The following is a 21,834-nucleotide window of genomic DNA, read 5'->3' on the forward strand; positions in this document are numbered from 1 at the left end:
TTATTCTTAGGTCTGTTGATATACAGCAGACACACCACAAAATGACATATTGGTCTATTTGTGAGATGAATATCACTCGGCAGGAACAACAGAAGGTGCTGTGGCTTAGTTGGTTAAAGTGCCTGTCTAGTAAACAGGAGGTCCTGGGTTCAAATCCCAGCAGTGCCTTTGAATCTTTCTGAATGTCATGGACCAGATACCCTCATTGTGAAAGTCTATTTTACATTGTTATTAACTCCCCATGTGGTACTAGGGAAACAAAGAAATCTGTATTATAAAAAATAACAACTGTTTTAAAGTCATTCAGCCCTTCATTATACTATCTTTGAATGAGAACATATTCCATCCAAAGCCACGTCATGGGGGCAGCAGGCTAAGCAAATTACTCCAGATGTCCCTCTCCCCAGCAATGCTCTCCAGCTCCTCCTGGGGGACCCCGAGGTGTTCCCAGGCCAGACATGATATATAATGCCTCCAGCTTGTTCTGGGTCTATCCAGGGGCCTCCTACCAGTGGGACGTGCCCAGAACACCTCTAACACCCAGAATACCAGGTGCCATCCTGATCACATGCCCGAACCACCTCAACTGACTACTTTCAACGCGAAGAAGCAACGGCTCTATGCCGAGGTCCCTCCGGATGTCCAAGGTCCTCACCCTATCTCTAAGGCTGAGCCCAGCCACCCCACGGATGAAACTCATTTGGGGCGCTTGTATAACAATCTCATTCTTTCGGTCGATACCCAAAGCTCATGACCATAGGTGAGGGTTGGGACGTAGATGGACCAGAAAATCGAAAGCTTTGCCCTCTGGCTCAGCTCTCTCTTCACCACGACGATCCAGCACAGCACCCACATCACTGCAGACAAACCGCCAATCTATCTTAACCTCCATTCTACCCTCACTGGTAAACAATACCCCGAGATACTTGAACTCCCTCACTTGGGGCAGTAACTCACTCCCAATGCCGAATGCCGAAGCCGGATAAGTTGGTTAGCGGTGTAAGTTGATTAGTGGTGTCTGTTGAATCTAAAGTCAGAGTTCTCAGTGTCATGAAGGTAGCTCTGATTTGAGATTATTTTGCCACGGTGAAGGCCGGACTTCTTTGCTCATTAGTATGGCTGTATTTGCTGCAAGGCAATTGTAATAAATTACAATATATTATTTCTATTAATTTGTCCATCTCTGGTAAGCTGATTGAGTTCTTCCAGATACAAAACAATCTCAGAACCCATCAGCTATCCTTTGACAGTGAGAAGCCTCTGGGGCCGAGGGCCAATATTTCAGGTTGAACCAGTGTAGCCAGCAGATCTGGGCCAAGACTTCCTCTCCACTGGGACTGTTTACCAGTCTTTAAAACGCGATTGGTCAATACCACTTGGACTACAAATGGACTACAAAAGGACACCAAAACAAATATACCAAAACCTTGTCCTGTCGCCTACAGATTCTGCATACATGCTGAATGAAAAAAAACTGTCACTTCTGTTTGTGGTCATTGTTGTGTCCTTAAAGATTGGCTGAAAAACATAAATCTGACGCTGCGAGCAGGGTTCGAACCTGCGTGGGAAGATCCCATTGGATTTCAAGTCCAACGCCTTAACCACTCAGCCATCACAGCCACACACTATTTGCCACTATCAAACAACAACCATAAAGTCAGTGCTACGATGTGGAACGCAGTAATACCTAACACATTTTTCCTGCATTCATGCAGAATTTATTGATAGATATTAGATAGAAGATAACATCTAATGATTCCAAAGTATATTAATGTACAGCATATGTACACATCAAACTTAAGTGGACACAATTAATATTCAATAACCTTCAGAGGTGTAGTCTCGCCACCAGACAATCAGAGATCTCCGCCTTCTGATAGTCTGGGGACACTCCTTTCTAAAGTGTGTTTAACACACCGGCGAAAACGGCCGGCAACAAAGCAACGCCTCTTGCATTTTTGAAAAGGACACGCCTTCTCGGAAATGTGCTCTCCCCCTTTTCTCGTCCGCAAGGAAACAAAAACACAGAGAGTTTGAAAATGGATGCCGAGATATTTAACTCCGTTTTATCAAACGTGTGTTCATCCGTGAAGAAAATATTTTTTCCAGCGGATGTCTTAGTTACAACATGATTGAGCTAACTGGAGTAGTGTCATGTTGTATCCGACAATGGGAGGCTTTTAACAGATGATGTCCTGATGTTAGCTTTGTTGCTGCTGTTAGCTGTCCCTGTCAGCTGCAGCCACTGATGCTTTCTAGACATCGTGATTTCCTAAAACTGAATAAATACCACACATAGCAACACAAAACTGCTTTGCTAGCTCAGTCATGTTGTAACTAAGATATCCGCTGGAAAAGATATTTTTCTCACGGACCGTTTAATGAGTTATTACCTATTACAGACACTGCTAACGGCTGACAGCTAACGGTTAGCCCAGCTAAACGTGCACACAGAAATAGTAATGTTTGTTCAATCTTTGTGTTTATAGACTTTACAAACATCGGATTAGTCCAAACGGTGATACAGTAATGTGAAAAATGTGATATATAGGCTATATATAACTAAAAGCTCTGCTGGTTTTCTACCCGGAAGTATTTGTAAACAAGGCGATTCCCTCTAACGTTATAGTCCGGTCGGACGGATGAGTCATAGCCTTGTAAAAGATTATGTTTGTTTCTTTTAGTTGGCGAGAATATGTCGCCGCAAACACGACAAACGCGACAAACATCCACTAACTTTGACGGCGTTTTCTGCGAGCACGGCTGAGCCATTTTGTACCGCTACACGTGTTTCTAGTGGGACTATGCTTACAAGCACAAGAGTTCAGCGAGCCACCGAAGGACCGCCCTGCAGATTTACTATTGGTTCTGCAATGTAAGGAGTTTTTTTAAACTCTGAAATTGTATCCGCCCATCTAAACACAAAATCAGGGAGAAAGTCATCAGTCTTTAGTTAAGCAAAGTGTCTAAAGACTGACTTGTGAGTCTATCAGAGGTGATGCAATGCCTTAGTTGCTTAATGCACCTGTCTGTTAAACAGGTGATTGTGGGTTGAAGTCATTTGAATGAGCAGGATGTTTCTGTATCGCTTTAAGTGTATGCTGTTATCTTAACCACAATACATTATAATGGACAATATAATCTTAACAAGGATTTATAAAACCTGCTGTTTGTCCCTTCTGTTTGTGGTCACTGTAATGTCCTTACAACTTAAAACCTTTCAATGCTACAAGCAGGGTTTGAACATGCACAGGAGGATCTCTTTGGAATTCAAATCCAACACCTTAACAACTTGGCCATCACTGCCACCCTAAAGCTTTCATTGTTAGACAACTAACATACAGTCAGTGCTCGTGCAATGACATTCATGGCCATTAGTATTCAACAACAACATATTTCTTCTAATCTAAATCAGCCCAGTTTCCAGAAGATAACCCCAAATATGTATCATGTCAACATTTCTAACTGATGTAGTATATGCGCTGACTCATCTGGAGATGGAGGGGATGGTGGATGGCATGGCACCCATCAGCAAGACACCAGCCAGGCTGCAGAACACAGATTGAGACTACAAGGACCAACTAACAAGGAAGTTAACAAGCAGTTGTGTTTTAGCGACCCAATGCTGTTTTAAAAGCAGCTTTTGAGATTCGCCTTTTGCAATTTTCTGGGCTGATTCCAATATCCAACTTTTTAAAAGTTTGCCCAGCTGATACAAATTAAGGCCGATTCAGATTTTCTTTCTTTAAATAAACTGTAATTGACAGCATACACAAACATATTTTACACTTTTCTTTAAAGCCACTGGAAACGTAGCTTTAAATAGTGAAAATGCATTTATGATATCAAAGATGAGTGTCTCATTAAACATCCACAGAAATCTGACTGGCGGGTCACCTGTTAAGGCTGATCAAGCTGGAAATTGGCAGATTCTGGTCACCGACCATCAGTGCATCTCTAGTTTTTAGCACCACGAAAAGCGTTTTTTTTGGTGTTGTTTTTTTTACCAAGACATTACCATGTTTCCAGGTGAGGTCGTGCCCCCAAAACCAGCTATTTCAGGCCAAACCATGACCTTTTCCTAACCATGACCAAGTGGTTAACCACTAATATACATGCTACATAATAACTTGCAAATGTGACTTTTGTAGTTTTGCAGAAATGTACAATGTTTTTCTGGCGATTGGACTGTCTGAAATATACAATGTTTTTATTAGCCGCTTGCTGTGATTTATACTCTTTAAGGTAAATTATACATGAAGTTATATAAGGTTAACTGAAACTAAACATACTATAATAATAATAAAATAGTTATAATAATAATAAAAAAGATATCATAGGTGACACGGAAGGGGAAAGATGGGTCTGGATGATATAACAATCCCACGTGGGGATAGGGGCTGCAACCCTACTTTTGGGGGCAAAGCAGAGGGCTCCAGCCAAAAAAAAAAAAAAGGGGGTTGGTTGGCCAAAAAGTCAACAATGCAAACTTATTTGGCAAGCCATTTACTTTGTTTTGTGAACAGCATGTTTTTACTACTTACTGTGAGACTGATGTATCCCTGTTGCCTGCTTAGAATTCCTCACAAGGCTATGACGCAGCTGGAGTGACAGACTGATATCACAATCATCAGAATCAGTACTGAGGAAAATACCTCAAACATTGCTTCGACTCAAATATCCAGTAATCATATGTTAACACTGGAGAGGCCAATCCATTTGGGGAGTTCAAAAGAAGGCCAGCAGGCTGCGAGCTAAACTCTTTGCATGTTTTTCAAATCAAACAAGACAGGCCTGTAGAGAAAATGGATCTGGGAAATGCCATGCAGGGACATTGTGACAGCTGAAATTTCACATAAAAGAGACATCAATTGACTGACTGAGCCTTTCTAGTCTCAGTTCAAATAACATTCAAGGTCATTTTTGTGGCAACAATTAATGTAAAATGCAGAGTGTGTACTAGCATATTAAATATCCATCAGGTCAATGGAACAAATAGGAAAAGTCACTATGAAAGCTAAAATCTTAAAGCTACAAATTTTAAAACACGGATGCTTCACTCACATCTGCAACCTGGCAGCACAAAATATCTATACAATCTATACAGTTTCAAGATTAGTGTTAACTATTCAGTTTCCAACCAAATGTCTCACCTTCTGTGATGACGTTAAATGTTACCAGAAAAGAAGTTTTGAAGAACGTCCTGATGCCACAGTAAAGTTGAACTTTGACCTTTCGGATATAAAATGTCATTATTTCATCACTTTACACTTAATTTGTGTGAAATTTGTTTGTTTTGTTTGTTGGTTGTTTTGAAGAAGTTCACTCAAGGCATTCTTGAGATATCGCATACACAAGAATGCAACAGGCCCAAGGTCACAGTGACTTGACCTTTGACCTCCTCTACCAAATTCTAATCCATTGATCCTTGTGTCCAAGTGGATGTTTGTGCTAAATTTGAGGAAATTCCCTCATGGCATTCATGAGATATCATCTTCAAGACCTGCACATGGTCACAGTGACCTTGACCTTTGACAACCAAAATCTAATCAGTTTATCCTTGAGTCCAATTGTGCCACATTGGAAGAATTACTCTCAAGGCGTTCTTGAGATACTGTGTTGAGAGAATGGGACGGACGGACAGACAACCTCAAAACATAATGCCTCTAGCCACAGACTATCACAAGTGTGGTACAAAAACTTTAAGACATTGAAATGGCTTCAAGACCTGACTGTGTCTAGTTGTATTGTGGTGCATGACTCCGCTGTGTGAGGACGTGGAAAAGGTGTGTGAAGTGTGATTTGTGCCGGCCATCAGTCACCCTGGACTTTAGGCATGAAGTGAAATGAGAGATGGCAACAAAGCCCTGCAGGCCTGAGCCTTGGTCGTGGTCTGTCTCAGAAATTCAGTTTCAGAAGGTCACACTCTGACAGATGAGGCTACGCTGTCTTTAGGGATACAAACACAATGGTGAACAGGACTGGACTGTATACGCATCAGATGTCAGGGAGTGTGTGTGTTTCTGCTGATACGCAACCATGCAGAAATGTGGAGTAAATATATTATGTTTCAAGGCTGCACAGCTGCTCTAGCAGGACTTCCTCAGCACATGCCAAACAGGAAGCACTGCAGAGTCTGCGGGGTATAACAGGTCTGGCAGGCCAAATCACCCAAACACCACCACCTGCTCTCTGTCTCACTCTGTCTTTACATCTTCTTCTCTTCCTTACCCTCTCTGACCTCCAGGACTAACTTTCACTGAAGGTTTATTGTGTTTCCTGTGAGCTCCTTTAACACTCTGCAGTGTCTCCGTCTTTCCCACACTCCATAGAGCCTTTGAAGGACAATTCATTTCCTGGTAGTGACTCATACGTCAGCCCCCCTCCTCGTCCTCCTCTCTCCTCTCCCCTCACTCCCTTCATCCCCTCATCCTGCCAGCTGAAGCGGCTCCGACTCAGAGTGGTTTTCTTGGGATTTTCCTTCGCAGAAAATAGGAGGCGGATGCAGGCCGGCTCGGAGCTGCCAGTCATCGCCTGAGCTGACATCCCGAGCTGGATTAGAGCAGATTAACAGAACAAAGCTCATTATTGATTTTAATCATTATTAAAGTGGAGACACAGTGGGGCTGCAGCCAAGTTCAAACAAACTAGTTCCCGGGGAAAAATCGATGATGGAACCAGGATAATAAAAGCTGTTGCCAGGAGAGTGCTTAAAAAGTGCCGCTCCCTCTAAACTTGTCTTTGTGAAGTCAGACTCTCAGAGGACTCTGGTCCTAATTAACACCTTGTCAGGTCCGGTGCCTGGAGTACGGCAATACGTTTAGCTCAACTAGACACATTTGCAAGGGTCTGCCTCATCACTATGTACAATGGATGGCATGTATTGCCCATTTCATTACATATCATCCCAGGGTGGCAGTGTAATCAAGGCTTTCATTAACACAGAAAGAGCTTACACTCCATCTAGGAACCCTCAACAGAAAATCTGCAATTAAAATTAAATGTGCTCTTTAAGTGCAATGCCAACATCCTGAGCTGTGTGTGTGAGATATACTGAGGCGACGAGATAAAGCTGCCGAGCTCTGCCAGCCAATGCAAACTAATTGAATGATATGGCCAATTGTTTTGATGCTATTAATATTTAATATATGATGATTACCCTGCTGGCACTTCTTTAATAATGTACACGTTTCCTTAATTCTTTTTCCTTGCTTGTACACGCACACACACACACACACACACACACACACACACACACAAAACAAACATAAACACACACACATGCACACGCACGCACGCACACACACACACACACACACACACACACACAGATATGCAGCTGAGTACCTGTAACATTAGCAAAAGTGATGTTGTTAAGTTTTAAAGTGAAGCAGCTTTTCTTGATTTAATTCGTTGAGACTGTGCCAGTTCAGTTTCTACACAGATTATTTTTTTATTATAGATATTTTTTTTCCTGGAAGGCGGTTTCATTTTCTCTGTTTAAGAATTAGTTTTGCTTTTATGAGATTATGTGCTACTGGATGAGGAAATTGCTTTTTTTCATAGCAGTGCTTTCCAAGAAATAATTATTGATGGGAGAATATATCTCAGGGTTTGATCCAGAGTGTGCAACTGCAACAGTGACATGAAATGTCTCATCTCTATAGCTGTAATTACCTGGTAAACATGCATCGCAGGCCTGCGTCTGTACTAGTAATCTGGATTATAACACAAAGAAAAGTATCATACCTGAGTATCATTTTGATATTTAAAAGGTGAGTTCACTTGTCTTCTGCAGAAAAGACCAACAGAGCGATAGGTCCATCTGTACTGCACACAAAAGAAGCTAACTGTATTTTGTTGATGGTAGCTATGTCAACGGCTAACCATTAATCGGCATTTTTGACCAGTTACGCATGTCGATCTACAGGTTCATTTTGCTCCTCTTGCACTAAGCACCAACTGGGTCCAGTGGGAGCTACCTAGCTAAATTTGATAACTTCACAAGAAAATTTCATTTTCTGTTATCAAAAACTCAGTTAGTTATATGTCCAATATCAATTCTCACATCATTTTAGCATGGTTTTATAGCCGCACTGAATGTGCGGTTTTAACAGTATTATTGTTCCTTTTGGATGGAGCACTGAATAGAGTACTAGAAGTACTTAAAGGCCCATCTGACCCCCTCCTACACAGCCCTGTTCAAACCCTGACATCCTTTTTACCACCTTCAGGGCTGAAAAATAAGCAAACATGGAAGTGCCAAAATCTGCAGTTCCTCGAATGACCACTTGAGGCTGGCTCCTAGAGCGAGTCAATCCCCATAGATCCCACTGTTAAAATACCAAACTTTACAGCAGAAATAAACAGGCTCACACACTTAAATCTTATTCAGGCACTAACTCAAAAGCTGAGATTCTCATTTTTCTTGACCTTGAAAATTTGTTTTATACTTTTTGGTTTTCTAAGATCTTCCTGGAGTTTCTCAACACCACTCTCAAAAATTAAGCATGTTGAGGTATGAATGTCCCAGCTAGTTTTATCAGTTACTACTGCAGTGTACTTGATTTGCTGATGTTTCCAGTGTACTTACAAAAAACCTGCTAAGTATGTCATAAACAACTGGGACCCAGTTAATCTTCACTGTATGCAAGTGGTTGTTTCAGTATATTACTCAGTACATCAGTTGGAACCAGTGGCACGATGGCCAAACATTTACAGACAAACTGCCAGCACATTCTAAGTCATATGTCTGTTATGGCTACTTCTGCCAGCACAGGCATGTCGAGCCTTACGTCAGCTGGCATTCCACGACCCACACACACACACACACACACACACACTCAATCTATTCCCAGGATCTGTGTGTAGGTCAGCTGCCCCTCCAGCACAATCCCAGCTCATTCTCATTCCATCCATCTCTCCTCCTCCTCCCTCATGTCTGTTTAAACTACTTGAAATGAAGAAGTCACGCTAAGACCAGTCTATCAGTTTGATTTAGCACTTTTCACATATGATTCACTTGAATGTCTCCAGTGCTGAGGAGAGGAAAGCGATGGACAGCAGATTCTGCTGATGGCTGAAGGTTAGAAAGAAGAACAAAAGATGACAGAACAAGCTTCCTCTTAAATAATGCAGCATCTTGAGTATCACTTGGTGAACTGTAGGACTTGACAATATATCAATATTATATCAATATCATGATATGCGAGTAAATATTATCTTGGATATTGTAATATCCTAAGTCTTTTCGTAGTTTTAAAGGCCAGATTACAGAAAAGTGATGTCATCTCCTGAACGTACCAGACTGTGCTGTTGTTCTACACCCGCAATACTTATGGTGATTTAACAAAAACGTAGCTGTGTAAATATGTTGTGAAAGCACCAATAGTCAAACCTTCAGTATCATTGCAATATCAAGGTATTTGGTAAAAAAATATGGTTCTATTAGATTTTAACTATAATATATAATATAGCTACTCTTCAGTTTACTAGTATAACTTGCACTGTGCAGTAGCAAAACAAAGCTCATAAGGTATTTATGCTACACTGGTAAGCTAGCAGCCGCTGCTATGTACTGCACACTACCTGGGTTAGGTGGGAGCTAGCCAGCTGGAAACATTGTGCCCACCCTCTGGTTTTCCCCCACATTTCCCCAATAAGTAAGTGGCTTAATTTTGAGCTGCAAAGCCCCTTGAGCATTGTTAACTATGTTAGCGCCCTTTGCGTTGTTGTTAGCGGCGTCAGCATGACTCATGGTGCTAACATAGTAAACAATGCTAAGGGGGACTGAAAAAGCCACGTCACTGGCTAGCTCCTGCCAAGGCTAGCTAACCAGCTGAGATCAGAGGGCAGGCAAGGGGCACCATTGTCTGCATGTTAACATGGCTAGCCAGGTGTCTGTCTGCAAAGCCAACAGAATATATAGCTAATAAAGGCAAGACATTAACAACACAAAATGTCACTACCTCTAAATGGATAGCGCTTTGAAATGTGCCACTAAAGCTAAAGCTAAAGCACACTTTTCATTGTGATGAGAAACCTTTCACAATATGAGAAACGCCAAACTTTTTCTCAGTATGAAATAGCTGATAAGTCATACATGATATTTATGACAATGTGGGTATTTCTTTAATCACAAGACATGTTTCTGTCCTTACAGAGACATGATTTAATTTGTTTATTATAATGTGTACTCTCTTTATAACATGAACAAGGAGATATTTTGTTGCAATGACAAGATATAAGGCTATTCTTCCTAATAGCACGATGCTTTGCTGTGATAAAGAGAGTTCTATTTGTATGCTGAGACATTTTTTCTTTACATATATTACCTACTATATTTTGTTGTGCTGGGTTCAGATACTGTTATAATTGTGACATATTTTAACATTATACCATAATATGACAAGGTGGGTTGTTGTTATGAGGCAATAGTTTAATTATTAAGACATTTTTCCCTCAAATAACAAGATGCTTTGTTAGAATTTCATAATGTTTTTATCACAATTTAAAGAGACATTTTTTCTGTCAATGAAATTCTTTTCTGTAACAATTAGTTGCTGTTTTCATTTTTCCTCCTTATCACACTCTGTTGTGATAACAAGAAACATTTATCATACTAACAATAATGCTAATAATAAAGAGATGCTTTATACTTTTTCACTATAATGCAATACATTTTTCTTATAACAAAGTACTGATGATGAGAAACTGTTATTTTAATGAGATATTCTTTGCCCTTACAGTGACATACTTTGTCATAACTACAATACACAGTTTTTTATAATGTGACACCTATGTGATTATAATGAGATGAAGAGCTTGTTCTCCATATAACAAGATACTTTGTCATAATAACATAATACTTTTATCATTGTATTGTCATATGTTGTCTTTTTTTCTCCTAGAAGACACTTTATTGTGATAACAATACATGTTTATGATTGTATGATGTTTTCTCTTTTAAATGGCATGCTTTGTTGTAAAAATAGATCCTTATAATTGAATCGTCCTGACTCCTGACAGCAAAACCCTTTTCCGCTATAACAAGATATTCGTTCTTGTTTTTAATCAGATCATTATGTAATATTTATCTTGTTTTATTGGAACCAGATACAGTTTCTCCTCCTTTTATAAGAGTAGAAGTAATGAACTTGGCCTTCAAACACTCTGGCCAAGTTCCAGTCCTGTCCCAGTGGAAGAGGCCCAGTAGATAAAATAAACTCAGTTTCCAGTAACATTCCCAGTAACTCCTCCATCAGCAGAGGGACTGCCTCCCTAGAATGTGTCCCTCTTTCTCTGACCTACATTCGCTGGTCCAAACCAAACTTGTGTGCTTCACTGGGACTGCTGGTTTAAAATAAGCACAGACTGCCAACTGGCTGTCCTGTATCACACAGCGGGGCTCCCTGGCCCAGAGTCAGTGTACCGTCACCAGTTTCCCTCTCCTCTCCTTCTCATTCATCACTGCCTGTCTGTTTCATGTATGCCACCATTGTCTCAGGGCCTCTTGTTTTACTGTGGGCCTGCCTAACTGTCTGTGTCCGTTCCTCCGTTTGTCTTCTCTTACTCCAAGTCATCAATCTGTTTCCAAGCAACTGAAATCCTATGCATCCAGTATGTGTACGCTGCCTTTTACTGACTCATTCAAGCACCTCACACTTGCTTTTAAAACCACACACCTGTAGTGCAGCGCTTCCCACGTTCTTTCACAACAAACTAACAATCACTGTGACAAAAGGACAATTCAAATTTGAATACAACAGCAATGTGTCAGTGTTAAACTGACACACACTGATGCAGCCAGCTGTGACGGGGGACTTAAAGTAGCTCTCTAAAAAAGTATGATCCTATATGTAAAATAACAAGTACCTTTAAGGATCTCACCTGCCGAACTGTTTTTTTTAATGTTGTATTTTAACCCTGTGACATACTCTACAGAAAACATTAAATAACTTTGGAACAACTTATGATAGAAATGAGCTTTTAAGTGTTTCTGAACCGTGAGATTTCCAGATTTCTGAGGCAATGGTGCCATTACAACAATCAGAGCTGATTCACAGTTCTTTTAAAATATATTTTCCAGCCTTGTTAAAGAGTAAAAATCAAAAACCCCAAAAGATAAGGTTTCGTCCAAAATCTCAAGAATGACTGAAATAAATGTTTACATAATCAACCAGTTTAAAAGTTATATCACATTTTGTTCCTGAAATCCACCCTGAATCCAGTCTTCTGTTTGGATCAGGATCATCCTGAGTTTTGGGATCAAAGGTATCCCGATCTCACTAACAACTTCTGAACTGCTCATATTGAGGGTTTCATCCAGATCAAAACCAAAGCTGGATGACATGATCTATTCCAATTCATAATCCTTTAATTTTTTCTTTTGAACAACCCATTTTTAAGATTTGATCCAAAATCTGATCAAAATAATTCTGAGCAGCTGGGCCAAGAGCTCTAAGGCTGCCTTTACACTACCATGTCTTGATGCCCAATTCCGATTTGTTGCCTATATCCAATTTTTCCTGACTGCTGTTTACATGTTCTATTCACCTTATTTTTCACGGACACATGGAGGCAAAACAGAACGCAGGCAGCTTCCGGTTTTTTGTGCGACACTTCGGGGTCCAGCACTCTTGACCACTGTGTAAATGTCCCACGGTATTTGCCACAGTGACATTACTACGTGCATGGAAATGTTTACGTTACTGAGAGCAATTTTAAAGACTAACTTTAAATATTTGAAGTTAATCGTTAAAGAATAAATCACCTGGAAAGCTGGCGCTGCCCCACATAATTTAAAAGGTAACTTAGCCTACACAGAGCAGTGGAAATGTCCGTGCAGCTGCAGACAGGTGTGGCTGGATGATAGGGCATGGATACATGCTGATTCGGGTGCTATCAGAGCCGATCCGCGCATCACTTTGGCTTAATAATCAACTCAGTCAATTAAAACAACCCGTCCTGTGTTAGGAGTGTATGTCGCTGACAGAAAGAAAGAAAGAAAGAAAGAAAAAAAAAAGAGATAGAAAAGCAGTGTACACCTCACATATTTATTTCTCACAGTTGTGCACAGGTTTGGCTGGCATGCAGAAGCACCGTCTGTGTGTCTGTGTGTCGAGGGTGCGAGCCGCAGCTTCACCGGCTCAGGTAGAGAAGCTGTGTAGCCCGGTGTGTTTTTTCGCTGATTCAGTTCTGCAGGTTCTCTGCTGGTACACTGGAGACGGGGATCAAGCAGTTTGTCTCACTCGGGATAGACTGTGCTTTTCTTGGTTCATAGTTTTTGATTGACGTGCGATTTATTCAGCTTTCCTTCCTTTCCCTCGCTCATGAGCACGTCATCAAAATGCGCTGTCGTACGACGTGGATTGCCAGGAAATATCCGATCTGTCTGTTTAGATTACAGACCTATTGGCAGATATCTGATTCATATTCGATATATTTCCACATATGAAGGAGGCCTGAATCTGATCTGACAATATCCGATATCATGTGTTTTTTTTTTCCCGTTTACACGTTCATGTTACAGATCCGATCTGTGCCACTTGAGAGGAAAAAATCGGAATTGGGTCACTTGAACCATGTAATGTAAAGTAGGCCTAATTAGAGGTCAACAAAAAGGGGTGTTATGTTTTGATAATTCCTATTAAGATTTCCCAACAGTTTTTATCCAAAAAAAAAGGCCAGCTTTACAGTAATGTTACACTGTCGAGTTGTGGTTCTTATACTGTGAAATAGATGAGGGTGTCCATTTTGATTATGAGCTTCTCTCCTCACTAAACATAAAAGTCTGCACTTAATTAGTATAACTAGACATCCCTAATGAAATCGTCACGAGTAGTGTTGTGAGGGTGTGTTTGGTCAGGAATCTCTGCTCAACAGAGGGGAGGTGTTCAGACATGTTCTCTCCCCCTCGGGGCTGTATGAGCATGTTCAGTGGTCCACCTTGGGAGTCACAGCACGTCTATGGCTAATGTGCACGCACCAGACAGAGCTCCCCATGATGTTATCACAGGAACATCATAACCTCTGCCAGCATTCTACCCTGCTCCACGTGCGCTCCATGAAACCCACGGCTCATTCTGATTAGCCTCGCTTCTCTTTGTGCCCTGAGGTGTGTCACTCACACATTCCCTGCTCCCATTACAATGGAGCAAATAACTAAAGCTGTGATTCAAGAGCATGTCATATTTATCTCTGTCGAGGCAAATATGAGAGGATTACCAATTCCATTAGTTGAAACCATGACTAAACTATCACAGTCATGGACGAGCAACTGTCCATGACCATCAAATAATGCACCTAATGGAACTTTAGCTTTCTCTTTCAGCATCAGTGATTCCCAAAGCTGTCTGTGCTGACCCATTGACCTAACAAAATTCTCAGTATTCTGAACATGTTCTTTATAAAATAAGAGCTCAACGCTTGTTGCTTCAGGGTTATTGAGCTATAAATGCTATTAGCACTAGCACATAAAGCCATCCATTCAATCTTTATTATGCTTTCAAGATGTGGAAATATTTCTGCACTTTTGGTAAAGCACAGACCCATGGAAAATTCAAGACGGAGCTGAGAGAAGAGGCACAAAGGCAGCTTTCTGATATCTCCCTCTATTATCACTTCACTACATTCACCAAATTAATTCCTCTTCTCAGGTGGAAGACAGAGGAGGTTATTAAAGGTGCTGAGGCAGGAAGGATGGTAGGAGAGGAAGGATACTCACTGATTACGTTCCACTTGTAGCACCAGTTGGAGGTCGTTGGATGAGAGCGCTATTTCCCCTCTGACTGGGTACACTTCCTGTTGGGTTAACAAGAGAGATCAGATCATGTTATAGCAGAAGGACTCACCAGTAACACTTTTTGCTTAAAGTGCATTTAAAAGCTTCAAAGTGCATTTGAAGCAGCATTTTGACTGAGCGTTCAGCCTGCAGGTAACACAGTCAACAAGTTGCCCGTAGTCTGATAATTTCAAGCTGAGCGGCCATGAAACCTGAGTGAAAAATAAATGCATCTGACACATTTATTCCCTAAAATGTGTTGTAGAAGAAATGCTTTTCTGGTATATATTTCAGAGTTGTGGGAATACGAATTCAAAATGCAAACTTATTATGGCTGCAACTAACCTTTTTTATTTATTATTTTATCATTTGAAATTTATTATATTATCTATATGGGGTTGAAGCCCAAATGGTTGAAACTCTATTGTTTCTGTGCTGGTTCCTGAAGGGGCGGAATCATTTTGAGTTTGTGCTGGTTTATTATCAGACACTCAAATTGCCATGAGCTGGAATGTCTAAACATGAAATTTGGCCCTGTAACTGGAAATGATGTGAAAATGCTTCCCTAGAAATATCACCCACCTGGCCTTGGGACACACATGTCCACCCGAGTTTTGACATCTCCTCCTAAACTTTAAGTCTGATCTGTCCCAAATTTTAGTGGAACATTATTGGACCCAGCTTGTCAAAAGTTGCATAAAGCTTGTTGATGTCTCACTGCATTTTTAAAATACTAACCAATGAATTTCACAAGCATGCTCAGCACACGAACAAACCTAATTCCACAACTGTTAGGCTAATCATCAGGAAACTTGCAGAGTATGTCCAAATACATAGCTAAAATACACACTGGACATTTCATTCAAATCAACCACAATCGCTACTGATGCACAAAACAGGCATGACATAACACAAAGCAGACCATAAATTAGACATCATTTGTCCAATCATTGCAAAACTTGCAGGATATGTTTCAGAACAATGTTGAACCATGTGTGCAAAATTATTTTGAAATTGCTCAATAGGAGGCACCACCACTTCTAAACAAGTGCACTGCCCCTGTGCAAAATTTTGCTATAAATCAATGATTATCCAAACCAACAAACTTGGTGATTATTTTTAATTAAGCTGCTCAAGTCATGCTGGCTTGAATGTTTATTTACTTCCTCAATTACTTTATCTATTTTTTGGACAATTTTAAATGACTAGTCAAACAATACCCATCACCACTTCTCAGAGCCTCAGATAATGTCTTGCAATTGGTTGTTTTGTCCAAACAAAAGCCTCAACTCCCAATACTGGCCTTCAGTGGCGTGACGTGGCGTGGTTGTGCTGCTGCCGTGGTCCTGCCAGATGCCTCCTGCTGCTGCTGCCGCCATCATTAGTCATTAGTCATACTTCTACTGTTATTATACACATATGATTATTGTCACACATGTATACTGCCAGATATTAATACATACTTTCAACATATTGCACCACAGTAGCCAGAACTATAACTATAATATTATTACTTTCAATAATGTTGTTGTAAGCTATTGTCATTACCTGCATATCTCTCTCTCTCTCTCTCTCTCTCTCTCTCTCTGTCTCATTGTGTCATACGGATTACTGTTAATTTATTATGCTGATCTGTTCTGTACGACATCTATTGCACGTCTGTCCGTCCTGGAAGAGGGATCCCTCCTCAGTTGTTCTTCCTGAGGTTTCTAACGTTTTTTTTCCCCTTTAAAGGGTTTTTTTTGGGAAGTTTTTCCTTATCCGCTGCGAGGGTCATAAGGACAGAGGGATGTTGTATGCTGTAAAGCCCTGTGAGGCAAATTGTGATTTGTGATATTGGGCTTTATAAATAAAATTGATTGAAATTGATTGAGTGGCTGTGGTGTTCATAATACCCCAAATTAAGAAGGAGATTTAAGAAGGAGAGAAATTTCACAGTAAATACATAAACTTTAAAGGAGCTATATGTAAGAAATCTAAAGCAAATAGTCATAAAATCCTCCTAATATGTCACAGAGACTAAGGAATAATGTTAATATAACATACTGATCTCACTGACAACAATAGTACAACCAGAATATTTGCATTTAAAACATTCTTTTACAAATCATGTTTATGTTTTGAATTTGTGTTTTGGCCTGCTGCGCCACCCACCGCCGTCCACCAGTCACGCAGTCAGTAGAGTCTCAGCATCAGTTACAGTTACGACTGAGCTTCAATGGCTGACGGTGCGACTAAACCCAAACGACCTTGTTATGATTCCCAAATCGCCAAAACAAAACTCGAGGCAAAGCGAGGGTCTATATAGGAGATGCTTTTGAACGGTGGAGACGGTTGAAAGCGGAGAAGAATTTGAAATCGGATGTCAAAGTGGCTACTTCTCCTCAACAGGTAAGCTTTAGCCAAAGTTGGCTAACTAGCATCATAGCTAGATGGGGATGGACATTTCGAATAGTTTCAACTGTTATTCATTTTCGATCATACATTGTAGCCCATGTGCAGGTGGGTCATAAAAAATCCGACTGATTTTTTTGAGAAACAAACGTCAGCAGCACGGCAAGCAGCATTAGCAGTGTCCCGGTACATAGCATTAGCAGCCGGCTCCTCCTCAGCTGTATCCTGGCAGCAGCGTTAGCAGCAGAGAAGCCGGACTTGCTCGAACGGTCCGCTGAAAAACCAAAGATCAAGGACGCAGCGACGCGGCCCCTGTCACGGCAGCCGCCCGTGGGCAAACAAATCACCCCCAATTTCCACCAGATGCGTGTTGGTTGCGTCTGCGCTCCGGCACGGCAGCGGAGCCGATAGGATTCAATTCTAGTCAATGTGTGTGTTTCCACTGGCTGCGGCTGTGCTGCGTCCCGGCTCCGTGGAGGGGAGGGGAGCGGGGCGGGGGGGGCGGGGGGGCGGACCCGACTCGCTGCAGTATTTTGATTTTCAGTGCAGTAACCATTTTGGCCACATTCTTACATACAGCGCCTTTAAATACACTAGAGTCCACCACAGTGCTCTGCAGGTGGTCAACCATGTAATGGCAACACTGCTTCTAAATCACCGTTAACACATCTTTGGCAGTTTTGTACTTATGTGTCTGAACCTATGTTTGCATAACAATTATATCATTCAGCTCTGAACAAGCAAGCCAACAACAAAAAATGCAGAGCCAGTTCCCTGTTAGGAGGTAGTGTCCTGGTTTGTTAATTACAACTCAAACCTCATTCATAGCAGCCTTGTGTCCTTGTCTTTGACTGAGGAAGATTTCTGAAGATTCACAGACTCAAAACTCTGAGTCTATGTCATGTTATACTGTACATGGCCACAGATTGGTTGTTCTGAGAGGAACATTCAAAGATTTATATGTCCAAACGGTAGAGATGTTGATCAGATGCTGACGCTAGAGAAAACTGCTCTCAAAATCATTAGGATTCTATGAAGCATAAATATCCTCAGTAAACTGGTCATCTTCCCAGTTGCTGTCAGAATATCTCGCTATGAACCAAAGTGTTGGAAATATTGATGTTTTGTTTTCTGTTCCTAATCTAAAATTATGACACTCAGATGTTTTACCTCTGACCAACGCTGACTGTGATACAAACCATATGGAGATATATTTCATTATAACTCGCCCATCTGGTTTGAATTATGAGAAACACTTGAGCTCATTTTTCATTTCTATAAATAAACCTCAAGCTCACTTCTCTCACTGTTGGCAAGCGTCTCTGCAGAGAAAACAACAGTTTCATGCTCACTCTTTGGACACTGCAACAAGGGAAAAACAACTCCATTTACAAATTACATTTTTGTCTCTATTATTCAGGACAAAATATTATCAGGTGAAAAAAAAAATTTAAATGTCAATACAAATTACCCTCCATTGGTGTGTAATAGTGAAATTAACAGACAAATAGTGCTGTGAAAACTAATCAACAGAAAAACAATCTACAACTATTTTAATAACCGATTATTAATTTAGTTATTTTTAGGCAAAAAGCCTAAAACACATTGGTTCTAGCCTCTCAGATGTGAGCATGTGCCGCTTTTATTTGTCCTATGTGACAGTAAATGTTATGTTTGGATTTTTGGCCACCGGTCTGATAAAAGAAGACATTTGATGACATTAACTTGGCCTTTAGGAAACTTTAATAAGCATTTTTTAAACTATTAGCTGACATTTAGAACACAAAACATTTGACTGACTGATCGAGAAAGTAATCAGCAAATCTATCCTTAATGAAAACTAGAATTACCGCTTACACAGATGATCAATACAATCAGCACAGTTTCAAGGTGGGCACCCAAGATAAGTGTTGACAATTCAGTATCTGACCAAGTTATGACATTAAATAATGCCCTCCAAAAAAAAAGCATTTTTACAGAACAACATGATGTCACAGAGAAGTTGACCTCCGACCTTTTGAATATTAAACGTCATCACTTCCTCATTTTACTCTATTAGACATTTGTGTGTAATTTGTCATAATTAGCATATAAATTCTTGAATTATGGCCAAAAACATGTTTTGTTAGGTCACAGTGACCTTGACCTTCGACTACCAGATTTGTTCTTGAGCCCAAGTGGATGTTTGTGCCAAATTTGAGGAAAGTACCTCCAGGCTTTCTTGAGCTATTGTGTCACGAGAATGAGACCAATGCAAGGTCACAGTGACCTTGACCTTTGACCACAAATATTTAAACACTTCATCATTGAGTTGAAACTTTGTGCTCTATTTTAAGAAATTCCCTCTGGGCAATTTTGAGATATTGCATTCACAAGAATGGAAGGGATGGACAGACAACCTGAAAATGCCTCTGGCCACAGCTATCAAAAGAGGCAGATGATTGTTAGTTGCAGCCTTCAATGCAAGCTGATTGCTCATTGGGTGAGCAGCTAACTGTGCAGCAGAAAAAAACTCTTTTAGATGAGTAAACAGTCATCACTTTCTGAGGCACTATGATGAGGCCACAACACTCTCTTATCTGGGCCATCAGACACTGTAATGACTGTTATGTAATGTCGACACAAGTACCAGCAACTTGAATAAATCATATTCAAATGATGAAATTATTTTGTGTTGTATTGTTTTTTTGCAGGTAGAGTAACAGCAGCTCTGCAAAATCATACTGATCTGAAGACAGTTGTGAAATCCTACCTGTAAAGAATACGTCTACAAAGTTAAAGATTTTGTGCACTCATGCTCAGACCAAAGAACCCTTTGTGTTGATCCTAGAAGTGAAATTATGTGTTCCCATGTAAAACTGTTTCTATGCAAATGCAGTGTTAGACCTGAAAACAATTATCTGTGCTGCATTCTGCTTTTCCACTAACAGGGTTTGCTTTAAGGAGACTGCAGCACCACAGCTGACAAGAGTCTGAAACACCATAAACTCTTTACAAGCACCATGAAATCATTACACTTGTCTCCACTGAGAAAATCTTTTGCCAAAAAAAGAGAGCGGAAGAGGAGAGTGTGTGTCTCTGTCAGAGTGATCTGAAGTGACACTGCATGTCTGCCAGTCCTACAACAGTATCAAAGAGACAGTTTCCTATAGTGTTAAAACATGCTAGGAGCACAGTCGGGCTGGTGTGTTTGATGGCACTGTGAGCATGTGGCCATCAGTGAACCGTACGTCCCACTCTGTGTGTTCTGTCAGTCACCAGCAGCTGCTGTCATGTCACATTTAAATCCTGTAGACAAGTGGAATCGTGGCCAACCCAACTCCAAAATCGGACACATTTAAACTCAGTGAAATTGACAGATTGACACCGAAAGACATATTTGACCCCAGTGTTACTGCAGTACAAATGACATTTTCAGACGACTTTCAATTTAAATTAGCAACTCGTGTTGTGAAATGAAAAGTAGGAATGGGTGCCTCTGTTTCTGAACAAGAAAATCATTTCTTTAAGGCTGAATTTATTTATTTATTTTTTTTATTTGCATCGATTCCAGCTGTTCCTCTCCTAGTACTGCATCACTGAGCACCTGTAGCTCCATAAAAAAAAAAATTAGATCATCTTTGAATGACATTGAAGTGGTTCTGTGCCACTTGTGTCGTTTTAGTTTTGCTGAACCTTATTTAGTAATAAATCAACCTGACATAAATAAACACTAGGGTTTGTAAGCAGGGTTTGTAGAATCCTTTTTGTTTTGTAAAAGGGTTGCTGAGGCAGACTGATGGAAATCAGTCACTGATTATTGTGCATTCCTGTGGCCCGTGGGAAATAAAATTGATTCAAATATGTATTTCAAATTTTTTTTTGCACATTTTTAATCAAGTTCTTTAATCGACAATCAATTTAATTCAAATCCAACTACCTTATTTCAATCTTTGTAAAGGGGAAGAAGTTATTGTTGCAATCTGTGAGCAACATGACATCATATCTGTTTCAAGAAAAAACAACGCTGAAGCAAATGAGAAAATAGCTGCCCACAAATACTGCTGTGTCTTCACTAGCAAGATCTTTATTGCCACAGAATACCAAGCAATTAAAGAAGCCAGGTCCTCCACATAGTGTTTTTTCTTTTTTTTCCTCATCTGTCTTTTTTCATGTCTGCCTAATGTTGTGTTCACGCCAGGTACAAATAAAACAACTCACACGAGTCAAGTCTAGTCGAGTCAATTAAAGTCAATGTAAATATGCAGTAAGATGCGATGGATACGATGCAAATAATGTGAAATGTGCAAATCAAGTGGCGCAAATGAAGTGAGCAGCACAATTCTGCATCACAAGATTTGAAAAATCGGAACTTTAGCGACCTATTCTCGCCACAATAGCCAATCAGCATTGACATCCTCTAGGGATGTGTGACACAGAGGACATACCGGCAAAAGTTAAGAGTCATTCAAAAGAATGAAGCGAGTCAACACAAAATATTCTATTGTTCAAACTTGCATGAGTAAGGCAATGCAAAAATTTGCATCACCTTTGGTGTAAACATACTTTATTTATTACTGTTGTAAGCTAGCATTGTATTAATTACCAAGGTACCATTAATGTCAAGATATTCTTGTAACAGAAACAAAACTCATGCACAGTGCATCCTTAAAAAGTAG

At 40.4% G+C, this 21,834-nt stretch overlaps 1 protein-coding gene and 2 non-coding genes across 3 annotated transcripts in view; 1 reads left to right on the forward strand and 2 right to left on the reverse strand.

Annotated features, from left to right (window-relative positions):
• adam19a (ADAM metallopeptidase domain 19a) overlaps positions 1-21,834 on the reverse strand; it is a 288,250-nt gene that overhangs the window by 143,122 nt on the left and 123,294 nt on the right. The window contains exon 3 of the mRNA XM_033609823.2: positions 14,726-14,802. Within this exon, the coding sequence (XP_033465714.1) occupies positions 14,726-14,802 (77 nt within the window). The remainder of the gene's footprint in view (positions 1-14,725; positions 14,803-21,834) is intronic.
• On the forward strand, positions 95-168 carry trnat-agu (transfer RNA threonine (anticodon AGU)). Its single transcript has one exon. It is a non-coding gene; the product is annotated as a tRNA-Thr (tRNA).
• Positions 1,538-1,619, reverse strand: trnas-uga (transfer RNA serine (anticodon UGA)). The gene has a single exon. It is a non-coding gene; the product is annotated as a tRNA-Ser (tRNA).

Source organism: Epinephelus lanceolatus, chromosome 22, assembly GCF_041903045.1.
Source record: "Epinephelus lanceolatus isolate andai-2023 chromosome 22, ASM4190304v1, whole genome shotgun sequence".
Classification (NCBI taxonomy): domain Eukaryota; kingdom Metazoa; phylum Chordata; class Actinopteri; order Perciformes; family Serranidae; genus Epinephelus; species Epinephelus lanceolatus.